The following is a 26,028-nucleotide window of genomic DNA, read 5'->3' as shown; positions in this document are numbered from 1 at the left end:
ACCTGAAGGAGATAATGGAGAGAAATGGGTGCTGCTCATCGAGGACACGGCTACACGCTGGGTGGAGCTGATAGCCCTCAAGGACGCCACAGCAGAAGTCTGCGCTCCAGCCCTTATCGAGCAGTACTTCCTACGGTATGGATTCCCAAGAAGAGTCATTTCTGACAACGGAGTTCAGTTTGTCTCAGCTGTGATGCAGCAGACCATGTTCTTGCTGGGAATCAAGCAGAATTTAATACCACTCTATCATCCTGAGGCCAACCCTGCAGAATGCAAGAATAGAGACCTCAAGATTCAACTCTCTATTTTAGTGAAGAACAATCATCGTGCGTGGCCCAAGTTCCTGCCAGCGATCAGGTTCTCGATGAATAGTGCTCTTTGTGCCACCACTGGATGCAGTCCAGCTCACATGATGTTCGCTCGAGAGATGAGGACTCCTTTTGATGCCCAACGTGATTTAAAGGCTATTCTGTCAAAAGAAAACTTTCTGCCGCAAATAACTCCTTACTTGAAGAAGTTTCTCGAAAACTGGGATGTTATAAAGGAGAAAGCTGTACGCCAGCAGGACCAGAAGAAAAGCGACGCTGATCAGCACCGACGGCAGTCACCTTTGTTTTGCGTTAATGACCTAGTTCTGGTAGACACTCATTTGCTTAGTAACGCTTCTAAAGGTTTAACAAAGAAATTCATGCCCAAACGGGATGGTCCCTATCGCATTAGTAAAATAATTAGTCCAACTTCTTATGTTATAGCTGACGTACAAACCAATACCGACCTGGGTAAATACCATAGTTCTGATTTGACACCATTCACACCAGGTCAAGGTATTCCTTCGGTGCCTGTCCAACCACGGCGACTACGTGGTCGCCCTCGTAACTTAGCGCGAGATGATAGTGTTACCAAGTCCCCAACGGGTCGTTCTGGGAACTTGGAGGGGGAGTGTATAACGCGCCAACCTCAAACGTCGGCCCGGCCGAACGAAACTCGCGGATTGGACGACTTACCTGCTGCACCGCATGAGCCAATCACAGCTCCGATTCATGACGCACTGCGCGTGACCGACCGTATACAGATACGTTCTCGCCGCTCCCGCGCAGTCCGGCAACCGACGCGATACGATTAATATATGTTTAATGATAAGTTGTAAATCACTACAGTATTTAGTGCTTAATTTCTAATAAGTTTCCCATAAGAACATTACGAGTGTAATTATTCAACAGAATACACTTTTAATTCAGTATCGGTGTCGTTTTCACTTTTAAATAGCCTCCTCATCCGAACCCCGAGCTAGCTGGCGCTACAATACCTATTTATATAAACTTACTTAAGTACCTAATAAAAATTGTGTAACACTGATTCTCATCGTGCCGACATCATAGTCACCCTAATGAGTTTGACAATGTTGTCTTGTATTTTTATCGCATAATGTAATAATTGTGACTTCCTGGTGAAACAATATTCCACAATTAGAAATTCTGTCACTCCCACAACCTTTAACGCAACATTTATTCACCATTTTTAGGAAATTTTGCATTCACGTGTTTTGATAACATGTCATGACGATAGGGATACCAATTAACATTCAAAGTTTCTACAATGTCTACCACACCAAAATAAAAGGTTTTTTTTTGTTGTCCACATGCTTGGTTAAATCAGGTAATAATATTGACATCATACTTATTTACAAATTTCTTAAAAGATATCAGAACCTTACTCTGAATATAGCATTTAAATAATATAAGAAGTTATTTAATTTGAGTAGTATATTGATATAAATACTACCACAATGGTATATTTTTAACATTGGCAACACGTGCGAGTGAGACACCGCGACCCACCTTTGCTATCTCAAGTGGACCGTTTTCTCTAGTCTGGTACGAACGTCTTTCTAGCTCGGTGATAAAGTTCAATTTAGTATGGCAAAAAAAGTGACAGTGCAGTCCATCTTATAAGTCCATGATTAAAACGGAATACCAAATGTTGTTTAGACCTGAAGTGTTACCAATTCAATACGAACTTTTCTACCTCACAATAGTTATAATTCAATATTAATTAATGAGACAGCTTTTTTTAGAAGACTGATTATTTAATATAAGCATTTAAATATTGTATTTAAAATTAATAGTAAATTATTTACTTATGTGCATTCTTCCGCCGATAATATATTTACTATTAATAAAACGTTTCATTTTACTGGCAACACAGTGGTAGATTTGATGGAATTTAATGGTGAATGGAGGTTTTTTTTTTATATTATTTTTTTCTTTGGAATCGTAGTCAAGTAAATCAATTGTCGTACCACCGCTACGGCTGATGGTATTGTTGCGAGCCCGAGTTGCTTTTGAGTCGTGTGTTCGAAAATAAAGGCATACACAGATAGGTATGTATTTCACATTGTATGTTTTGTATAGCTATATATAGCTGTTTATTCCATGGTTTATTCTGAATATAAACGTTTTTTTCCATATACCTTAAGGCCCCAGTACACAGTGGTCAAGGATGGTCCATGATAAGTCATCACCATTGTGTACAGGGGGCAATGGTATACAATTGCGGACCGGCGGACGGCTCGGTTGGCCATCAGTTGTCTATCGTGGTGCGCAATCGGGAAGTTGTCGGTTTTTTTTGACACTTGAAAGGAACCGTATGGGAGTCGTGGCGTACCGTGGCCTGTGGTGTTCACACAATCGCCCATGGCAGAGGCTTGGCTTGGCTTGGCCCATCGTCAGCCACTGTGTACTGGGGCCTTAAGAATAAGCTGATGCCACAGAATAAATAATAGTACTGATGCTAAGTTGCTGAGACCCAACTGTGATTTCTTAATGCGCCTATTTCCTTGTGTTTATGCCGGTTGTGATTTCATAATGTTGTCTTAGAAACCCTACCCCTGCTTATATTTCAAATCTGTGCTGTGCAGGGGTGCTAAACGAATGGTCTTGCTGATTGATCTTGCATTGCAGGTATTGCCAGTACCAGTAACTACAGCTATAGTGCACGACATGTCTCTAGAGACAGCACATCTTGAGGAGGCAGAGGCGGTGTGTGTGAAGATGGAGCCCGGAGAGGTGTGTGTGAAGGAGGAGCGGCAGTGTGAGGACAGCGTGTTGTGCGGAGTGAGCGCGGCGGCCGCACGGGCCGGTCTGTATGTTGATCATGTGGTCAAGGACGAGCTCGTGCTGGGCCCCGAGGAGTGGCACCGCCCTCAAGTGCTCCCTTTACAAGGTCTGTTTATTATTTAAAAATAATGATATGTTTGCATACGCAGCCCTTGAAGCTGAGCAGGGCTTTTACTACTTATATAATATATTAAATACTAATATTTGCCATTGTACATTATCATCAAAATTTGCAAACCTTCTTTGACCGACTACTGGTGTCTGATTGAACTGAACTGTGAAATACAATGCAATATTATTTAAATGACCCACATAACTTAAGGTCTTTTGATCCGTTTCGAGAACTGTTTAAATTACATTTAATTAAAAATAGTTAACTATGTTAAAATTAGTAGAGTCAGACCGTGAAAAGTCTGCAGCGATTTTGATAGCCCACACAGTGCAAGTGTCATTTGAAACGTCAAACTTCTATGAAATTATGATGTATAAAAAACACTTACACTGCGTGGGCTATCAAATCCACTGCAGATTTTTCTTGGTGCGGCTATATTATTTATTTGATTAAATAGTACATTTTGCAACGAGGGGGGTAAGTGAAATATTGTACGAGGCGAGAGTCTACATATTCACGACAGCCGCAAGCTGGAGTGAATTAAAGACTCAAGTAACAATATTCTTAACCCCGGAGTTACACACAAAACAATGTTTTTCATGAAACTTGCAAAGAAAAAACTAAATTATAAGCGATATAATTTCTAAATACGGCACTATCCCTTTTGCCTATTTAGGGTTGTCAAAATTCAAGTCATTATATCTGTGCTTGTGCACGCAAAGGGACCTCAAGTTATGCCAACCCTAATAATTGCTCGGAGCAATGCTGAGTCGAACGGAGGCGGGAATGCCCGAAACGATGAGTGTCTCACCACTGAATACGGTGACATTTCAGACATTTGTCCACCATATTGTCATTTTTTGATCATAATTTTTCGTCTGCTTTCAGCCACGATTGAAAATCGTGTAAAACTATTTCAAACGTCTTTTAAATTAATCAAATTAAATATTTTTAAACTTAAACAAAACAATTAAATTATAAACAATAGCATTTCGAAACTAAAGTCTTATTATATACCTTGACTTTACACATGTAAGTATTTTTCTTAGAACCTACTTGGTTCGTATGAGTTAGTGATATAATAAAAAAAAGCTATAACTCCCGTGAGAGTAAAATGAACTTTACCTCCCGCTGCACATGCGTGAAATAGCTCGCGTACTAAGCAAGTGTGATGAAAACGTATTTTGCGTGGCTCGGTACAGTTTTAATTTGGTCGGTGATTAGAGATGGGCCGAATTTAATATTCGGTAACATTTGACGCTATCCTCCACACATCAATCTAGCCCCAAACTAAGCAAAGCTTGAGCTATTGGTACTAAACTACGTAACTTTGGTATGTTTTTGCATTATTTAGCGTCACTATTATGTTCATGTCTTCAATAGCCATATTTTTACAGCAGCATACGAAAGGTTAAATCGATAAGTAAGTAGAAAATAAGAAAGATATACATACCCATACTGTACAAGTTGTGTAACAATCCGTTACATTACCGGATATTATTTTATCATCCAACAGCACGATGTGAAGGAGGGTAATGTGTTTATTACTATGTATGTGTGTGTGTTCCTTTGTGGCACTCACAGGTGTGAGTCGATTTTGTTGACACTTACTTCAGTCGAAATGTCTTGATTGTCCGAGTGTTTTGTGAAACAGAGGAAACGTCGAGATGATATATGATATTACATATCTAAAGCAGTAAACAACAGAGAGAAATGGAAGGGTAATGAGGAGGCTTCCACCCAGCAGGGATCAGTGAAATCAAAAGTGCAACCAATCTAACATGAAATAGGATTAAGTAACAGTTTGAATACACTTCTGAATTGTATATATTAAAGTGTAAAGCACTAAGTAAATAAAGCTTTAGTAATATAAATAAATATATAGTAAATAAATAATAAAGCAGTAAAATAAGAAATGTCTTGGCCTCGGCCGACAATTACGTGTGAAGCCGCAGCTTTCTTATTTACTGCCTGAGTTGTACGTTGTACATGTATTCTATGTTTCTCCTCGACGAAGCCGGAAAGCAGCAACTTCGTTTAGCGCAGCGAGTCGAGAGCTGGGGCAAAAATAATGATAAGCGCTATAATCCCTTTAAATTGTTATGTTAATGTGTGTTTCAGTGTGTTCGGACGGCAGCGTCGCCCGCGCCAGGGAACAGCTCGCGATGGCTTGTTCCGTGGTGCTCGAGCGCCTCCGCGACGACGCGACTGTTCACAAATGCAGCTACTGTGATTGCAAATTCAGTCTCAAATCATCCTTAAAAGCACACCAGAAGATACACACCAGAGAGAAACCGTACACTTGCAGTCATTGCGACTACAAGTTCAGTCAAAGTTCAGACTTACGAAGACATGAAAGGACACATACTGGCGAGAAGCCTTTTCAGTGTAGCCGCTGTGATTACAAATTTAGTCGGAAGTCACAGTTACAACAACACCTGAAGATACATACTGGGGTGAAGCCATTTCAGTGTAGCCACTGTGATTACAAATGCAGCCAAAAGTCAAACTTACAAAGACATTTGAGGATACATACTGGGGCGAAGCCATTTCAGTGTAGCCGCTGTGATTACAAATGTAGTCAGAAGTCACACTTACAACAACACCTGACGATACATACTGGAGCGAAGCCATTTGAGTGTAGCCACTGTAATTTCAAATGCAGTCGGAAGTCACACTTACAACTACACCTGACGAAACATACTGGAGCGAAGCCATTTAAATGTAGCATCTGCGACTACAAGAGCAATCGGAAAGAACACTTACTAGTTCACCAAAGAATACACACCAGAGAGAAGCCATATACATGTAGTCATTGCGACTACAAGTGCAGTGATAGTTCAACCTTACGAAGTCATGAAAGGACACATACTGGGGCGAAGCCTCACCAGTGTAGCGACTGTGATTACAAATGCAGTCAGAAGTCAGACTTACAACGACACCTGATGATACATACTGGGGCGAAGGCATTTCAGTGTAGCCACTGTGATTACAAATGCAGTCAGAAGTCATACTTACAAAGACACCTGATGATACATACTGGGGTGAAGCCAATTCAGTGTAGCCACTGTGATTACAAATGCAGTCGGAAGTCACACCTACATCTACACCTGATTAAACATACCGGGGCGAAGCCATTTCAATGTAGCCACTGTGATTACAAATGCAATCAGAAGTCAGACTTACAACGACACCTGATGATACATACTGGGGCGAAGCCATTTCAGTGTAGCCACTGTGATTACAAATGCAGTCAGAAGTCACACTTACAACGACACCTAATGATACATACTGGGGCGAAGCCATTTCAGTGTAGCCACTGTTATTACAAATGCAGTCAAAAGACAGACTTACAACGACACCTGATGATACATACTGGGGCGAAGCCATTTCAGTGTAGCCACTGTGATTACAAATGCAGTCAAAAGACAGACTTACAACGACACCTGATGATACATACTGGGGCGAAGCCATTTCAGTGTAGCCACTGTGATTACAAATGCAGTCAGAAGTCTGACGTACAAAGACACCTGATGATACATACTGGGGCGAAGCCATTTCAGTGTAGCCACTGTGATTACAAATGCAGTCGGAAGTCACACCTACAACTACACCTGATTAAACATACCGGGGCGAAGCCATTTCAGTGTAGCCACTGTGATTACAAATGCAATCAGAAGTCAGACTTACAACGACACCTGATGATACATACTGGGGCGAAGCCATTTCAGTGTAGCCACTGTGATTACAAATGCACTAATAAATCGAATTTAAAAAAACACCAGAGGATACACACTCGATAAAAGCCATGTACAGTAGAATCCGCTTATAATGACATCAAAGGGAAGTGACAAACACGTCATACTAAGCGGATGTCATATAAAACATAGTTGTATAACTTCTTATTTTTGTTATGTTTTCCAAATTAATCTCAAATTCCTTTGTGATAAATGAGCTTTATTAAATTTGTAACAAATATTAACTTGTCACTGAGAATCAAAACTAAAATACCTTACACGCCACGAACGCACCAAACGTCCTAGCAGGGAAAGACATGGTGACGGCCACAAAAACCAGCGAATGTGTCAGTATAACCGGACATAATTTCATGGAAATAGGATTTTTAGGTCATAGTAAGCGATTTGTCACTATAAGCGAAGTCATCTTATCCAAATTTGTCAAAAAGAATTTTATGTGAAAACCAAACTTCGCACTGTAATTACGTCATAGTAAGCGGTTGGTCAGTATAAGCGGAGTCATAATAAACGGATTCTACTGTACCATGTATTCGTCGTGATTACAAATTCAGCGATAAATCCAACCTGCGATGTCACCAGAAGACGCATGGGACGAATCTTAAAAAGCAATAATAGCGACTACAAGTGCAGCCTGAAACAGCACCTGCGGAGACACCAGATGAGACGCGGAAGAGAACCCTTACTATAGGGATCGTTCGCGGCGGAGGGTATGTCGCCTTTTGTCCTAAATCAGAAAGTTAAACCTGACATTGACACACACTTAATATTAAAATACAGTGGTGAAATATATTAGTGTCGATCCGCTAGTTAGTGCAGTGAGTGAGCGCTGGGGGCGAAGTGGTCAGGGCTGTTATTGCGAAAATCGCAGTTTGCAAATTGCGGGCATCTTTCTCTGTCCCTCTAATTACACCTTAATTAAAGTAAGCGAGAAAATTACCCGCAATCTGCGGAGTTCGGTGTTCGCGGTAGGCCCTCAGCCATGTGGTGACCTCCGGCTCGGAGCAGGTTGTGGGCTCAAACTCCAGTCGCCATCAGATATATCGGAGCGGCCAACGTGCTCACAAATATCTGAACGCGCCTCTATCTATTGTTAGAGTGCGTGTTCAGATATTATTGAGCACCTAAGACAGCTCCTATATGGCGACTGTACATCACTTGATACTTACTAGTTCCTTTGTAGTTTGCTTGCTGGAGGAAAATATCTCAAATGAACCTACATATTAAAGTTATTGCGAGGGCTGCCATGAGAACAATAACCCTAACCCTCTTATGCAGTGAGATCTACATCTCTCCCGCTCTTGCTATATTGGAGTGACAGAGATGGAGATAATCTATACTTAGAATTCTCGAAGGTCGCAGTGCCTGCGGCTTGAGGCCGCTGCGTGTTAAAAATATTAATATGTAGTTACTTTGTATTCCACTAATAATGATTAGAACTAATTGAAAATTGATTGATGTGTATCCTTTAATAAAAAGTATTATTCTATGTATTCTGCTTATTTTCCTTACCATTCCTACACACTCGCTGTCGCATAGCGCCCTCTCTCTCGACCGTCCCGGGCTGTCACGTCGGCGACATGTCGTCGTCGAGCGGCGCCACAGAGTAGACACCAGTACTGCGCCGCGCTCACACTACTTATATACTCATGGAGCCCCCACACAGCAGCCACGCAGAAGGAGCGGAGATATGACTGGTATAACGCCTTTATGTATGCAAATGGTAAGGTATACCTTTATGGTATCGCCTGTATGCTTTATCTCATTCCCCTGTGCGGATACGGTATAAGATATATATATGTCGCGGGGAAATGATCAAAACAGAGATTTGATCGAATTTCCTAATATGGAATTTTTATGAAAACATGTATAGTGACGTCACGGTCAACTCACGTACTTTACACATTCAATCCGATTTATTAAATAGAAATGGTGTTTAAATACAATTTTATTTTACCATTTCACTTAATCTAGTCAGAGATTTGATCAAATCGCTTAACTGTAGAGTAAACTGTTGTATTCTGTAGGTAAGTACTTGCTTTCGTCATTTCACTAAACCGTTCAGAGATTTTATCAAATCACCATCTTCCAGTTGAGACTTTATCATTTCACTAAACCTGTTTAGCGAAATGATAAAACTGGTTGACTTTTTGAGTTCGTTTCGCCAACTTGCTGTCGTGGTTAGGGATTTTGTCAAATTCCTAAACAAATCTAGTGAAATGAAAAAGTGTGTCGCGTTTATTAGCCGATTTTGTCTTTTCACTAAACAGAGTCAGTTATTTGATCAAATAACTGAATTTTTCTAGGGAAATGATGATATGGATTCGCCATTTTAACATGCTGCGTGATTTGATCATATCCCTTAGAGATTTGATCAAATCTCTGTTTTGATCATTTCCCTGCGACATATACATTCATCTGCTATTAGTGATACGAAATAAATGATTGATAATATTCACATTGACACATCGCAAACATGCTAATTGCGTACTTATAATATTAAATGAATATTTTTATTAAATTTATTTAATCTACTTCCCTCCGTTGTTATTTTATTAATTCGTACACTAATTAAGAGAGTATTATATACCCAACAGAATTGAAAGAGTAAGTAAAGGTAGCCTACTTTCCCCTCTGCCCAACAGTGAGTTGCTAAAAGGTAAGTGGTGTTTTTACGGAACCCTTCATAGGCGAGTCCGACACGCACTTGGTCGCTTTTCATTCAAATTCAAAATGTTTTATTTGCAAATATAGGTAGTACATAATACAGTGATGGTAATCTTACAACAGGTGGTGTCGCTATATTTGACCAACAGGCATGCAAAAAACATATGTACATATGTAGAAATGATTTCAATCTTAAGCATATTGTTGTATGTTTAAGATTAAAATCACTCCAAGATATAGGTTGCTTTAAATCTAAATTACATTAATGTGCAGTAACTATGAATAAAAATCAATATCAAGGAATTAAAATGGATGTCAAAGTTTAAATTTATATAGTAAATAAGAATACAAAAGTCAAAATGAGAAAAAATAAAAATTAAATATTCAAATAATCCGAGAGACAATAGTAGCATTTATCTGTTAAGAATGTCATCAATGCACGTTTGAATTCACTGGTATCCTTATTTCTAATTGTGTCAGGAAGTTTATTATAAATGTTGCTTCCCAAACTACTACTATTACTAAAGTACCTATTATTACTTGCTCAGTGCGGGTTCACGTACCGGCCGTTCTCGAGGCGCCGAGTCGGTGTGGCGCAGCGGTACGTATTGTGTGTCTACATGTTCTGGAAGTGTAAGAGCGCCGACACGTGTGCCGTATTGTACAGTCAGAAGCATCAAAAGCAAATGTAGCGGATCAGACTACGTGACAATAGTATTTACTTCTCTATATAGTAGCTTCACAAAAATACATATGTAGAACAATAAGACTGTACCTAACTTAACCACAGAATAAATAATAGTAAAAGGAAACTTACAAAACCAAAGTTTGACAGCGGTTTAGGGTTGAATCATGCTGTCCCTTTCTAATGTATGGCACTATCCCTTTCGGCTATTAAGGTTTGTCATAATTCAAGCCATTATCTGTAGTCGTGCTCGCACACAACGGCCCGTCAAGTTGCGTCAACCCTAATAATTGCTCGGAGCAATGCTGAGCCGAACGGAGGCGAGTTTCCCCGAAGGGAGGAGTTTCGCTCCCCTGGCCTAACAGAGGCTTTTTGACACGAACTGTAGAGACTTATCTCTATTTGGAAAAGTATTCCTGGTGGCAGATACTTCAGACGCGTTGTTCCATCCGCTACTATTGAAGCTGACTGTACCTTTCCCTTATCTTTTCTTAAACAATGCAGAGCCGCATATCTGCTAACGTGGGGGAGAGTGGAGGCGCCATCAATATTAATGGCCTGTGCACACCGCCTGCGTGTGCGTGACGTGCACGTGCGCGTGCGGCGTTGTAGTATACAGATCTTTATGAGAGATAGCACACCACTTGCGTGACGTGTGTGTGAGATACGTAGTATAAAAACAAAGATCACACTTACATTTTTACGAGATGGTTCACTTTTGCTAAGCTAATACGTACTTATATCGAAATAATAAGTTAGAACTGCTGTTCAATAACACAACTACCCTCCATGTATATTTCTTGACCATAACTGTCAGAACATAAGTAAGGTAAATAAAGTATTTTATAATAATAAGCCATGATATTAAATTTGTATTAGTTTGCGTTAATTATTCTATAATAAATTAAACTAAATGCAGCAAATACATTTGTTGAATTGAATTATTATAATAACCGGATGTGCAGGAAACATCTTACTTGTTATTCCCACCAAGAAGTGGTAGAAGGGGTGAAGTCTAATCGAATATAAGCGGGTGTCTGACAGTTGTGGGTCACTTCTCAGTTGGAGAGCTACGACGACGAACGAAGTTAAGTGTCAATTTTATTTAATTGTGATTTTTATGACTTGTTATAAATTTCTGTATGTTTTCTTTGTGTTATAGTCTGATGGTATGTACGTTACAATCTTTAATGTGAATATAACCCTTTGATGAGTTTTTAATAGTTACTATGTAACGTATATTCCAACTGATTACGGTGTAATACATCATGTGGCTTATTGCTCGATCTTTATTACTATTTTAAACTATGCCAAGTGTGTACGTTAAGGTAGCCAGTACTACCTATTAAGCCACCAATATTTATTACGCGTAAAATAATATTTTTGTGAATGATGTGATAATAAAGCCGATTAATTGTTCCGTAAACCTACAATATACTTTTACTTACAATCTACTTATATAAATATATTACTTAAATAATGTCTACCATTTTTCATATTCTAAACCTTGTAGTTGTCGCTATAATAAATACATTACTTTGAGCAATAATTAACTAGTCTTAATTAAATACTGCCTTACATCCTCATTTCCTATTTTATCAACGATAATATTAAAGTAAATCTGACATCAGAAGTGGGATGATATTACACACATTCTATGCCTACAAAACTAATGTTTCAGGAGCAGTACGAGTATAAGGACTGCTTATGCTAGTCAACAGCGGGACGCCATCCAACTCCAAACAGACACTGTAAGCCGCGCTATCCTGGACACAAGGACACTGGTGTTTCACTTTCAGTGAAAACCCCAGGTGAAACAAGATATTTGGTATACTAAGCATGATGCTTTTTATGGAGAACCGCAGCAAGCAGCTCAAAAGTACTTCGCGAAACAGAAACTGCCGCACCTGTGAGACGCTGCGGAGTGGCGCCTGTCTGGAAGGATGACTGATGAATGATGTTGTTTCTGGTATGTTAAAATTTGGTTACACTTAAAAATAGGACTGTATAGGTATGTTTAGATATCGAATCACATCGAATAGTTACAGAGTTAGATAAACGTAAACGTCTGTCCTTTTCATAACCTGTTATGTAACCATAATGACGCATAAATAAATATTTTCTAATCTATACTATTCTAAATGACGACTTAGTTAATGACTGAATCGAATAATAATAAAAAAAAAGAAGCTATTTGTGAAATTGGATTTTAGAAAAGCAGTTTGGTTTGAATAAGTTTCCAAACGTTGGAATAACGTTATTTATGGCCTGGATAAATATTTTAATCGTGATCAGTTAGCTACAACTCGAATCTCATTATAAGATTTTGAGGTCTGCATTAAAGACTACGTTGGAAATTTTAGGCGGTTAAGTAACTTACCGCGTGTCTTAAGTTAGGTACGTTTATCAAGTCACGTTCAGCTGTCGGTTTAGTTACGAATTTGATACTTAATTTAATTGTCGCGGTTATGATATTTGTCGTCAGATTTGTGACTTTTCCTAACCGGACGTTAACGGTATACAGTTAAGTGGAAATACCCTTATACGTCCTTTAAATTTTATTAGTCACATTATTTCTTATTTTTGTTACGATTGATACGAATAAATATTTATATAACACCAGTTACTTAGGTTCAATAGTCTGATATCGAAGGCACATATCTTAAAGATTCTATCTCACCGATCAGGATCTTATCAAGGAACTATTTCAATAAGTATAAAACAGTAAACAATATTAAACTGTCAGGTCGTTTTAAAACTGTAAAGGATAAAGTCAACACGCTTTTGGTTTTCAGTTACAAGCCCCTCGTAAGCTTATCGATATTAAAACAGTCGGTGGTAGTCGTGATACTTTCATAAATAGTAATAACGGCTATTTACAATTTTGCACCTACAGTGCTTATTGCGAGTTCTGTGTACAGATAGTAATACGCGTTTGGCATAAAAGCGTTTTTGAAAGTATGCTTCCAATTTGATAAATTTACTGATTGATGGATATTAAATGACTATAAAAAAAAAGGATATCTCAGTGACAACCTTAGACAATTACGTCATACAAAATAGTAGACTAGTCAGTATTGTTCTTGTGGTAATCAGAGGTAATTCAAGTCCCGTGTTAGTAAATTATGTTTTGAAACCGTGAAGTTGAAAGATTTTTGCACATGCAAATTAGTCAGTAAATAAAAAGCACATATTCTCTTGGTAATAAAAATACTTTACAAAAAAAAAAGGGGTAAATATACAACATAGAGTACAATAAATGTGTACAAAGTAAACGTACCTATTCCTTTAGGACAATTCATCTAGGTGACCTGTAACTGGGTTGCCAACTTTTTTTTGGTGGAATATAGTATTTTCCAGAATAAGGCATCAAAAATATAGTACATTTCAAAAAAAAATATAGTACTTTTAGATAAAATACTAAACATGAGTGTAATATACTTTTAATCGGAAATATAGTATTTTAGCGTACTATATATTTTTCCAAAAGTATATAGTACAAAGAGCCAAAATATAGTACAATACGATATAATATAGTACGGTTGGCAACCCTACCTGTAAGGAATATAAAAAATATATACACGGTGTAACATGAGGGGGCCGAATAGTTTTAGCAGCGTATTCCTGATTATATTTAGAGACAAAGTCCTTTAAACCTTTTTGAAATTCGCCTAGTTTCAGAGTTCATTTAATACAAATACAAAAAAAAAATTAAAAAAAAACTAGTTTTCTTTTTGATGACGATGTTACTACTATGGGACGTAGTCTAAATATCCTTATCGATAGATGTCAAAAAGTAACAAGTAACACTTTGCAACAACTATGATTTACGAAAAAAAAAAATTTGTAAAAATGTATTTTATGTGACATGTTTACCAATAACATATACTTTTTATGTACAAGTACATTAAAAAAAAAAAATTTTTTTTTTGGGCGAAATTGACATATACACATATTACATTATTTTCTCTCTTTTGACCTCAGAAATGCGTGGTTAAGGTCTTTCGCATTCCTTGTGAACACCATGTATATACGATATTTTAAACTGTTATATACTTTACCAGTTCTCGTAGCAAACTCGCATAAGCCCTTGGGTATATGTACCACCATTTACCTGGTCTGGCGGTAATTAAATATGCTGCGGTAATAAAATGCCTATAACAATGGCAATTTTGTACCTATGATCTTCTGGTTCATTTTAATGTTTGTTTTAATTTTGGTACATACAAGAAAACATAAGACCACCGGAATACTGATAAAGCCAAGTGGAAGGTAGATAGGTAAATTAACCTTTTGGTGCCACTTGTTGCTATGAGTGAGCTGTTCAGGAATAAAACGAATCGTATAATCCTGATTCTATAGTATTTAGCAAACATCAATTTTTATTTTTATTTATACCTAACCTATTGCCATAATGAAGCATGACTGATATAAATAATATGTCTTCGAATTAATTGTGTCCTACCCAGAAGCCCAAAACATCCTAGACCCATCCTAGAGAACAACTTTTGTAAGATGAATCCGCCTTTGTACGATAAGTTAAGATTCAACTAGAAGAATATCGCGTTATCTCCTGCGGTTTAAGGACAGTTACGATGGAAGCTCCAAAATACCATTTCATGAAAAGAAATACGATGCCTATTATTTGTAACCACATTTTTATTTTGCCACCGAAGCTTCAGCTAAATAAAAGATAGATCTATACATATTGAATACATTATAGATAATACTGATCACTGACTTTTAAAATAGGTAGTTGTTTTGTGGGATGGCCGAACGGAGTTTAAAATTCTGTTACATTAGGTTTATATAATTCATGGGAGTGCCCAACGTAGGAAGTTCTAATGGAATGAAAAAAAAAAAAAAAAAAAGAACGAAAAAAAAAATGAAAAATGTTTATTTCTGTTAAACGATTCAGGTTAATTTATAAAATTATTAGGATTAAGAAGTTTTATATACTTAAGGTAATTTATGTATTAAAAAAAAAAAAAAAGAAAAGTTTATAAAGTTTACTTATGTGAATGAGACATGAGTTGATTATCGATCGATTGAGAACTTCCAGTGTACATCAATCCAGTGTAGTTAAAAAGCTTATTTGACAAAATAATAACCGATTAATAATTGCTGCCGAGCCTGCGAGCTCTCGCTTGATGTAAGTGAAAAAGTAGCAATATAGGGACCTGCTGCAGAGCCTGTGTGCCCCACTTGATGTTATAGGTGGACCAGTAGCCAACTCAGGGCGATACATGCTACCGAGGCTGACTTGATGTGATAAGTGCCCGTAGCATGGTGATTGTAAGTAGGATAATTGCTGCCGAGCCTGCGAGCTCTCGCTTGATGTAAGTGAAAAAGTAGCAATATAGGGACCTGCTGCAGAGCCTGTGTGCCCCACTTGATGTTATAGGTGGACCAGTAGCCAATTCAGGGCGATACATGCTACCGAGGCTGACTTGATGTGATAAGTGCCCGTAGCATGGTGATTGTAAGTAGGATAATTGCTGCCGAGCCTGCGAGCTCTCGCTTGATGTAAGTGAAAAAGTAGCAATATAGGGACCTGCTGCAGAGCCTGTGTGCCCCACTTGATGTTATAAGTGGACCAGTAGCCAACCTAGGGTGATACATGCTACTGAGGCTCACTTGATGTGATAAGTGAAACAGTAGTATGGTGATTGTAAGTAGGATAATTGCTGCCGAGCCTTCGAGCTCTCACTTGATTAATGTGATATGTGATATAGTATCTGACTAATAAAAAATAGTAATTGCATATACTAAGTTTAATATAATAAATAAATAATAATAAATATAGAAATAAGGTACTTCGAGAACGAAGCACCTGTCAGTATGGCCGTGTGAGATACGTAGTATAAAAACAAAGATCACACTTACATTTTTACGAGATGGTTCACTTTTGCTAAGCTAATACGTACTTATATCGAAATAATAAGTTAGAACTGCTGTTCAATAACACAACTACCCTCCATGTATATTTCTTGACCATAACTGTCAGAACATAAGTAAGGTAAATAAAGTATTTTATAATAATAAGCCATGATATTAAATTTGTATTAGTTTGCGTTAATTATTCTATAATAAATTAAACTAAATGCAGCAAATACATTTGTTGAATTGAATTATTATAATAACCGGATGTGCAGGAAACATCTTACTTGTTATTCCCACCAAGAAGTGGTAGAAGGGGTGAAGTCTAATCGAATATAAGCGGGTGTCTGACAGTTGTGGGTCACTTCTCAGTTGGAGAGCTACGACGACGAACGAAGTTAAGTGTCAATTTTATTTAATTGTGATTTTTATGACTTGTTATAAATTTCTGTATGTTTTCTTTGTGTTATAGTCTGATGGTATGTACGTTACAATCTTTAATGTGAATATAACCCTTTGATGAGTTTTTAATAGTTACTATGTAACGTATATTCCAACTGATTACGGTGTAATACATCATGTGGCTTATTGCTCGATCTTTATTACTATTTTAAACTATGCCAAGTGTGTACGTTAAGGTAGCCAGTACTACCTATTAAGCCACCAATATTTATTACGCGTAAAATAATATTTTTGTGAATGATGTGATAATAAAGCCGATTAATTGTTCCGTAAACCTACAATATACTTTTACTTACAATCTACTTATATAAATATATTACTTAAATAATGTCTACCATTTTTCATATTCTAAACCTTGTAGTTGTCGCTATAATAAATACATTACTTTGAGCAATAATTAACTAGTCTTAATTAAATACTGCCTTACATCCTCATTTCCTATTTTATCAACGATAATATTAAAGTAAATCTGACATGTGCGTGTGCGGCTCCAACATTTTAGCGCACGCACACGCGCACGTCACGCACACGCAAGCCGTTGTGGCTCGGCCTTAAATACTTCAAGTCAGCGCGGGCCAGTAGGTACACGCGGCGAGCAGGTGCGCTGCTGCGAGCCCGCGGTGTGTTCCCAGCCTTCATCAGGATATTGAGTGGACAATGGACATATCATATCATATCATATCAGGGCAACAAAGGTGTAAGTCGGTTCTGTTGTTTATAGGTAAAGAACTAATATCGTATGTATTTATTTTTCAATTTTAGGCATAGTAATTTCGGAGAAGAGTAGTCGAAAATGTATATTCTCAGAGCAGCCCACTTAACGCACCGAATTTCAAATTAATCGGTAGTATCGTAGGTAGCACTCTGTCTGAAACAGAGGGGCAAACAGACACGAGTGATCCTATGAGGGTTCCGTAGTCAACTACGCACCCTAATAGTGTCGCCATGCCCGTCTGTCCGACCGCGGCTTTGCTCCGTGATCGTTAGTGCTAACAGGAAGCTGCAATTAGGCATTGACTTATAAATCAATTATGCCGACATAGGTACGTAAAAGAGGTAAAATATAATGAATAATAAATATCCCCTACACGTAAACCTCCCCTTTACGTAAAGTGGGGATCGTTTTTTTTTGCTTTATCCTTATGGTGCGGGATGTCATTGGATAGGTATTTCAAAATAAATAATAAGGGTTTTAAAAAAGACGTAAAATAAAATAATTATTTTTATTTGAGGATAATTACGAGAACACATCAATTAATTTTTGTAATATACTAATTATAGTGGAATACAAAGTCACTCCTTATATTTTTTAACAACACAGCAGGCTCAAGCCGCTGTGGGCACCGAGACCTTCGAAATTTGCAATACAATTTCAAAGCAACTGGTAAATATCAAACGATTCTTTAATTTAGTTGTTATGTTGTAACTTCTTGCTGTGTAACTTTTTCTTATTTAACTTGTTACGTTATTTTACGTCATTCTTCTTGTCTGTTACCATCCGTGGTTCTTCTCACTTGATGGTTTCATCGGAAGATCAGCGCTGGAAGCCACCAGCAACATGCTGAGATGAGGACATTTCCTGGCACTTTAATCTTATTCTGTGTTTTCTTTCATATTATGTAATGTTTCGTTTGTTTGTGTGCTTAAGAATAAAATAATTCTAATTCGAATACCTATATGTACATAAGTCCCGAGTAAGTCGGTGGTGTTTGTAGTTTGAGGCCACGACCTCCGGCTCGGAAGCCACATGTCTCACCACTTCGCTCACAGCGCTTACTCACTGCACTAACTAGCGGATCGACAGTAATATACTTCAGCACTGTATTTAATATTAAGTGATTACGTTTGTACAAGTACATTATGTTTGTACTGTAGGAGCAGCACAGGAGCCCCCTGCTTATTGCGATGTGTCAATGTCAGGTTTAACTTTCCGATTTAGGACAAAAGGCGACATACCCTCCGCCGCGAACGATCCCTATAATAAGGGTTCTCTTCCGCGTCTCATCTGGTGTCTCCGCAGGTGCTGTTTCAGGCTGCACTTGTAGTCGCTATTATTGCTTTTTAAGATTCGTCCCGTGCGTCATCTGGTGACGTCGCAGGTTGGATTTATTGCTGAATTTATAATCACAATGAGTACATATGAAAGGCTTTTCTCGAGTGTGTATCCTCTGGTGTGTTTTCAAATTCGATTTTTTAGTGCATTTGTAATCACAGTGGCTACATGTAAATAGCTTCACCCCAGTATGTATCATCAGGTGTTGTTGTAATTGTGACTTCCGACTGCATTTGTAATCACAGTGGCTACACTGAAATGGCTTCTTCCCAGTATGTATCCTCAGGTGTCTTTGTAAGTGTGACTTATGACTGCATTTGTAATCACAGTGGCTACACTGAAATGGCTTCGCCCCAGTATGTATCGACAGGTGATGTTGTAAGTTTGACTTCCAACTGCATTTGTAATCACAGTGGCTACACTGAAATGGCTTCGCCCCAGTATGTATCGACAGGTGATGTTGTAAGTTTGACTTCCGACTGCATTTGTAATCACAGTGGCTACACTGAAATGGCTTCGCCCCAGTATGTATCGACAGGTGATATTGTAAGTTTGACTTCTGACTGCATTTGTAATCACAGTAGCTACACTGAAAAGGCTTTTCGCCAGTATGTGTCCTTTCATGTCTTCGTAACATAGAACCAGTACTGCACTTATAGTCGCAATAACTACATTTGTAAGATGTTTTTCTAGTAATAATACTCTGGTGGCTACGGTAGTGCGTCTTCTGGTGACGTCGCAGTTTTGATTCATCATTGCATTTGAAATCACAGTCGCTACACTTCATAGGATTTCCAGCAATGTGTGTTGTTTGGTGTGTGTGTAAATCACTTTTACACGAACTTGTGTAACTACAGTGATTACAATTGAAATTATTCTCCAAAGAGTGACTCTTCAAATGAGTCTCCAACCTTTTCTTGGAGCTTGTTGTATACTCACATTCAACACACATGAAATTTGTAACACCGTGTTCGCTCTCCTCGTGTTCTGTTACAAGCGATTCGGTGCAAAACGTAGAACTACGAAACTCACAAGCAAATGGTTTTTGTCCGGTCGACAAGTGTGTGTTTTGTATGTGATTCCTTAAAATATATTTGTTTCCGAAATGCTTGCCACAGTGTTCGCAGCCGTATGGTTTGGTCCCACTGTGAACAGTCGCATCGCCGTGGAGGCGCTCGAGCACCACAGGACAAGCCATCGCGTGCTGTTCCCTGGCGCGGGCGGCGCTGCCCTCCGAACACACTGGAACACAAATTACATTGAATGACTAACCTTCATCTTGATTTCGCCTGATTGACGCGCGTTAAGAGTGACACAGGGACCATCAAGACAAATCAATTGAAGTAAGTCATATAAAATCAGGCAACACGTGTGGTCTGTAGAGTGCCACAAAGGAACATGCAAAGGAAGATAACGAAAAAATATCATAAAAGTCTAAAATGTTTATAAAATAACACTTTCGAGCTGTTTATGAAAATTACTGCAGAGTTATCTTGGTCGTATGTGTCATTATCTACCGACAGGGACCTTCTTGTCGATATGGAGTTACTGGTGTTCCCATAATCTACAAACAAGCTAACGATCCATGTAAAAATGATGTATGTAGGTCTTATACAATTTTGGATCATATTGTAATGTAACATATTATTCAACTAGCCACCCGCCCCGGCTTCGCACGGGTAACAAAAATCCTCAACAAATTATACACCTAAATTTTCCTCAGCTTCGGTGAAAGCTGGCGGGATACCGCTCTGGACCGAGCAAGTGGCGTGCTCTTGTGTTGGAGGCCAAGACTCATTTTGGGTCATCGCGCCAACTAAAATGGTAAGTAAACCTTCCTCAAGAATCACTCTATTGATAGGTAGGTGATCTGTCTGAAAATCTGCTCAGTAGTTTTCGAGTTTATAGCGAACATACATACACACGAACAGACAGACGCGGTGGGGGGACTTTGTTATATAAGGTGTAGCCATACTAATATTAACCATTAAGGTTTATGTATCTTTTTTCAGTCCAAATTGGTGATTTTACCAACAAAATCAAACTATATATAGCCATGAGAAATAAGCGTTAAATAAAGAAAACCGAATTTAAAAATTATTAACTGTGCATGTCTTTAATGTTTTTTGTTGTATGCGAGTAAATGTGACGTTCCACGGGAAAAGGTACCTTATGAGAGTTTCTAGTTTCGGAGTTACGAAATGTTTTGTAAAGAGGTGAAAAAATGCTCAATTTTTTTTTATTGTGTGATCTCAAACCTTAATGCGTAACGTTTGTTTACCTGTTTTTATTTTTGTTATAAGTTAGTTATAAGCCTAGTAATGTCGTCTCAAAGTTTAGTAAAAAGGTACCTTATGGAAAAAAGGTTGAAAATTCCCAAAAAAACTAGTCGATACGGGAAATGAAGTTTGGTACAGAACTGTATTAGCATTCTGCAAAACTAATTTGATAATTTCAGTTCTGGTTGGGGCGCCTAGCAAATATTATAACCGTACATCGACAGACATTACAAATCCAAGTAGCCTGCTATTATACCAAAGTTACTCTCGTCAAGTCCTTCTACTACTAGAATAATCTTCATTTGGTTTGGTCGCATGCAATAAATCAGTAGACATGCGCGAAACAGTGCTTCGAAAAGTGATGCTATATCACATCACTTTTCCGAACACGTAATGGTACACTGAGATATCACATCACTCATCACTCGAAACATGACCCGAACGTGAAACAGCGCGCGGGCGCGCGCGAGATGGCCACATTACAGTTATCTCCTCAATTACGCAGCGCATCCACGGCACTCTAGTGATTCTATGGCGTCTCGGATCCGTATCGGCGATCGATCTATTTATTACGCGTTGCGTTTTGTCACCGCTATGCGTAAGATTTTTTGTTAATTCTTAAAAATTGTAAATAATGTAATTAATTACTAATTATGTATGTAAGATTCGGAGGTAGATATTCAAATTGATTTCCCTTCATACTTTACTAAAACAAAATGGAATTCCAGGCTTAGGACTGGCAAACTTCGATGATTATTTAATTATTTTAGAATTATGAATTAAAAGTAGAATATACGTATATTATATACGTAAACTAAATGTGAAGTTTGCGACTACTTAAACGCACAGCGGCGATCGGCCGAGCGGACCGATCCGTATTATTCCGAAGATAGCCGAAAGCATCGCAGAGCGAGAGCGACCGAGCGCTGAGAGCGAGTGCGAGTGAGATAACAAAGCAATCATGGCATGACGAACAAACATGACACTATCACAAGTGGCATTACACATTACGCGCTCTGTGAGTAGACTTTAACTGACCATTCATATCGGCGCGTCAACCTAAGTGGAATTGAATCCATTTCGCGCGCTTCGGCCGGTCGTTGGCGGTCGCGCGCTCGGCGCTCGGCTCGCGTGATGCGTAATGTTTGAAGTAATGGTTGATTTCTCGGAGTGACGAGTAATGGCATATTACGTGTTCGAGAGATATCTCATTTGTGATATTACGAGCATTACTTACACATGTCTATAAATCAGCCATTGGTTTGCTGAAAAATGCCAATACCCGACGCATTACCTTATGGAATATCTGAGGTCATTGAACCTCAATGCCGCTTGTCTTCAATGGCAACCAAAATATATTATTGATAAGAAATAGACGATTTATACCATCTTTACCCCAAAATATTATTAGTTTATCCTAACTGTTCCATCATCATCATGCCTCATCATGTAACTTAACCACAAGGTACCTTTTCATTACATACAAATTATTGGTCTTTTTTAAGATTATTATGACGAAGAACTAATTAAATTTGTGGCCATTTAATGTAAATTAATACTTTCTATTCATAAAAGATAAACTTCAATGTGATTGATGTTTTGTAGTGATGTATTATTAGATTTATTTCCATAAGGTACCTTTTCGTAAATGTATGGAGCAAATACTGTTATTGTTATGTAAGTTTAAAGTGGCATAAGGGGTTAAATATAGTATTTAGTTGGGGTTTTAGGATTTATTTCATTTGAATGACAGAATTTCTTTCATATGTGCTCAGAAAAATTTATTGTGTGTCACATTAAAAGTAAAAATATTCAATTTTCTGATTTTATATGAAAAAGTCAGAAAATACATTTTCACCTCTAAATCGGTGTTGTTTTTTGCTTAAACTGTCTCTCAGTGTCGTTTTCTAATAGATAACATTTAAATCATGAGAGCTCATTGCAATCAATCGTGAAAATGAAATAAAACTTTATTTTCAAGAGACTGGTTAGTATACACATAAATCAGTCGATATCAAAGGTTTCTATTTGCATTACAGAACAAGTCGCAACATTTTCTTAATCTCAGATATATAAGGTATTATTATTTGTAGTCAACTATGTAACTTACTTCAGGAACATAGTTTTTTAGGCGGCTAAACTTAAAACTTCTCCATCGTAAAGTTGCTCATTTCACTACATTATTTTCAAAAAATCATATCTCTGTAACTACGCAACTTAGGAGGTTGATCTTTTGTGTTATCGATAGCTTATTTATTGTAGATTACTGGGGTATGCATAACTCCATACCCGCCATAAGGTACCTTTGACCGTGGGACGTCACAAATAATTAGAAATAATATTGCATTGTATTCCAAATGTCAGTTCAATCACATGTAGTAGTTGGTCAAACATCACTGTATAATTTTAAACAGTCGTCAGTTTACAATCTCGCTAGTAATATTATAAACTGATGGTAGGAAGATTACAAACTAACCTAACCTACCTAAGATTGTAAAATATTAACGGTTGCACAATCTTACCATATTAATAGTAAATAGCTCAGCTTTTTGGGCTGCACATGCAAACTATTATTACTATTATATGTGACGTTCCACGGGAAAAGGTACCTTATGAGGGTTTCTAGTTTCGGAGATATGAAATGTTTTGTAAAGAGGTGAAAAAATGCTCAATTTTTTTTTATTGTGTGATCTGAAACCTTAATGCGTAACGTTTGTTTACCTGTTTTTATTTTTCTTATAAGTTATTTATAAGCCTAGTAATGTCGTCTCAGAGTTTAGTAGAAAAGGTACCTTATGGAAAAAAGATTGAAAATTCCCAAAAAAACTAGTCAATACGGGAAAAGAAGTTTGGTAGAGAACTGTATTAGCATTCTGCAAAACTAATTTGATAATTTCAGTTCTGGTTGGGGCGCCTAGCAAATATTATAACCGTACATCGACCGACATCACAAATCCAAGTAGCCTGCTATTATACCAAAGTTACTCTCGTCAAGTCTTTCTTAACTAGAATAATCTTCATTTGGTTTGGTCGCATGCACTAAATCAGCCATTGGTTTGCTGAAAAATGCCAATACCCGACGCATTACCTTATGGAATATCTGAGGTCATTGAACCTCAATGCCGCTTATCTTCAATGGCAACCAAAATATATTATTGATAAGAAATAGACGATTTATACCATCTTTACCCCAAAATATTGTTAGTTTATCCTAACTGTTCCATCATCATCATGCCTCATCATGTAACTTAACCACAAGGTACCTTTTCATTACATACAAATTATTAGTCTTTTTTAAGATTATTATGACGAAAAACTAATTAAATTTGTGGCAGTTTAATGTAAATTAATATTTTCTATACATAAAAGATAAACTGTAATGTGATTGATGTTTTGTAGTGATGTATTATTAGATTTATTTCCATAAGGTACCTTTTCGTAAATGTATGGAGCAAATACTGTTATTGTTATGTAAGTTTAAAGTGGCATAAGGGGTTAAATATAGTATTTAGTTGGGGTTTTAGGATTTATTTCATTTGAATGACAGAATTTCTTTCATATGTGCTCAGAAAAATTGATTGTGTGTCACATTAAAAGTAAAAATGTTCAATTTTGTGATTTTATTTGAAAAAGTCAGAAAATACATTTTCACCTCTAAATCGGTATTGTTTTTTGCTTAAGCTGTCTGTCAGTGTCGTTTTCTAATAGATAAAATTTAAATCTTGAGAGCTCATTGCAATCAATCGTGAAAATGAAATAAAACTTTATTTTTAAGAGATTGGTTAGTATACACATAAATCAGTCGATATCAAAAGTTTCTATTTGCATTACAGAACAAGTCGCAATATTTTTTTAATCTCAGATATATAAGGTATTATTATTTGTAGTCAACTATGTAACTTACTTCAGGAACATAGTTTTTTAGGCGGCTAAACTTAAAACTTCTCCATCGTAAAGTTGCTCATTTCACTACATTATTTTCAAAAAATCATATCTCTGTAACTACGCAACCTAGGAGGTTGATCTTTTATGTTATCGATAGCTTATTTATTGTAGATTACTGGGGTATGCATAACTCCATACCCGCCATAAGGTACCTTTGACTGTGGGACGTCACATATATGACAAACTGACCTTTTAGTGGGAGCACTTTAGGTCGGTGCCACTCCTCGGGGCCCAGCACGAACTCGTCCTTGACCTCATGGTCGGTATAAAATCCGGCCTGCGTGGCCTCCGTGCTCAGTCCTTGCCAGGCGCTGTCCTCACACTCCTGCTCCTCTTTTACACACACCTCTCCGGGCTCCGTCTTCACACACACCTCTCCAGGCTCTGTCTTCACACACACCTCTCCAGGCTCTGTCTTCACACACACCTCTCCAGGCTCTGTCTTCACACACACCTCTCCAGGCTCTGTCTTCACACACACCTCTCCAGGCTCTGTCTTCACACACACCTCTCCAGGCTCTGTCTTCACACACACCTCTCCAGGCTCTGTCTTCACACACACCTCTCCGGGCTCCATCTTCACCCACACTGTGTCTAGTGACATGTTGTTGTGTGCTCACAAGCTGGTAACAGTGAGAACCTGCAATGCAAGTAGCACACTCATGTCATCAGATTTGTAGCCTTACAGCAATCACAATCAAGAAGCATTGTGCTACTTGTGGTATTTCATTTCCAGAAGAATTTTTGCTAAATTTTATTATATAGGATTAGGAAGTTTCACGTCACTGCTGATTGATGTTGATCAATGTGCCAAGTGTTGGTACAACTGGCCCTAAGACATGTCTCAAAACAATTTTTATCAAGCAGCTATGTCTACAAGCGGTACTACCATTTTATCCATTAAATTAAATTATATAATATATTTATTTGCTTTTATCCATTAACATACATATTTAAAGATTTGTATTAGGTGTATTCGGGTAATTCCGAATGTCGAAAACTGTCGGATAATTCCGAAAAGAGACTTTTATTATGATGGAATTTTAGGTGACATGCATCTGAATTTCGGAATTA

At 37.8% G+C, this 26,028-nt stretch overlaps 4 protein-coding genes across 4 annotated transcripts in view; 2 read left to right on the top strand and 2 right to left on the bottom strand.

The window, feature by feature from the left end:
- Positions 1 to 3,816, bottom strand: part of LOC134673873 (uncharacterized) — a 244,826-nt gene extending 241,010 nt beyond the window's left edge. Inside the window, exon 1 of the mRNA XM_063531924.1 lies at positions 3,786 to 3,816. The gene's annotated coding sequence lies outside the window, so the exon portion shown is untranslated. The remainder of the gene's footprint in view (positions 1 to 3,785) is intronic.
- The window catches only part of LOC134673871 (oocyte zinc finger protein XlCOF6-like), a 233,302-nt gene that overhangs the window by 55,672 nt on the left and 151,602 nt on the right, over positions 1 to 26,028 (top strand). The window lies entirely within an intron of this gene.
- On the top strand, positions 2,845 to 8,343 carry LOC134673852 (gastrula zinc finger protein XlCGF57.1-like). Its single transcript, XM_063531891.1, has 2 exons — positions 2,845 to 3,222; positions 5,350 to 8,343. The coding sequence occupies exons 1-2, from the start codon at positions 2,931 to 2,933 to the stop codon at positions 7,029 to 7,031; spliced, it is 1,974 nt and encodes a 657-aa protein (XP_063387961.1). The 5' UTR covers positions 2,845 to 2,930; the 3' UTR covers positions 7,032 to 8,343.
- On the bottom strand, positions 18,156 to 25,558 carry LOC134674123 (zinc finger protein OZF-like). The gene is made up of 2 exons (XM_063532178.1): positions 25,144 to 25,558; positions 18,156 to 19,972 (listed from the first exon to the last, which is right to left on the bottom strand). The coding sequence occupies exons 1-2, from the start codon at positions 25,556 to 25,558 to the stop codon at positions 18,729 to 18,731; spliced, it is 1,659 nt and encodes a 552-aa protein (XP_063388248.1). The 3' UTR covers positions 18,156 to 18,728.

The sequence above is a fragment of the Cydia fagiglandana genome, chromosome 19, assembly GCF_963556715.1.
Source record: "Cydia fagiglandana chromosome 19, ilCydFagi1.1, whole genome shotgun sequence".
NCBI classification, from domain to species: domain Eukaryota; kingdom Metazoa; phylum Arthropoda; class Insecta; order Lepidoptera; family Tortricidae; genus Cydia; species Cydia fagiglandana.
This window is presented reverse-complemented; position numbering and strand designations above follow the sequence as displayed.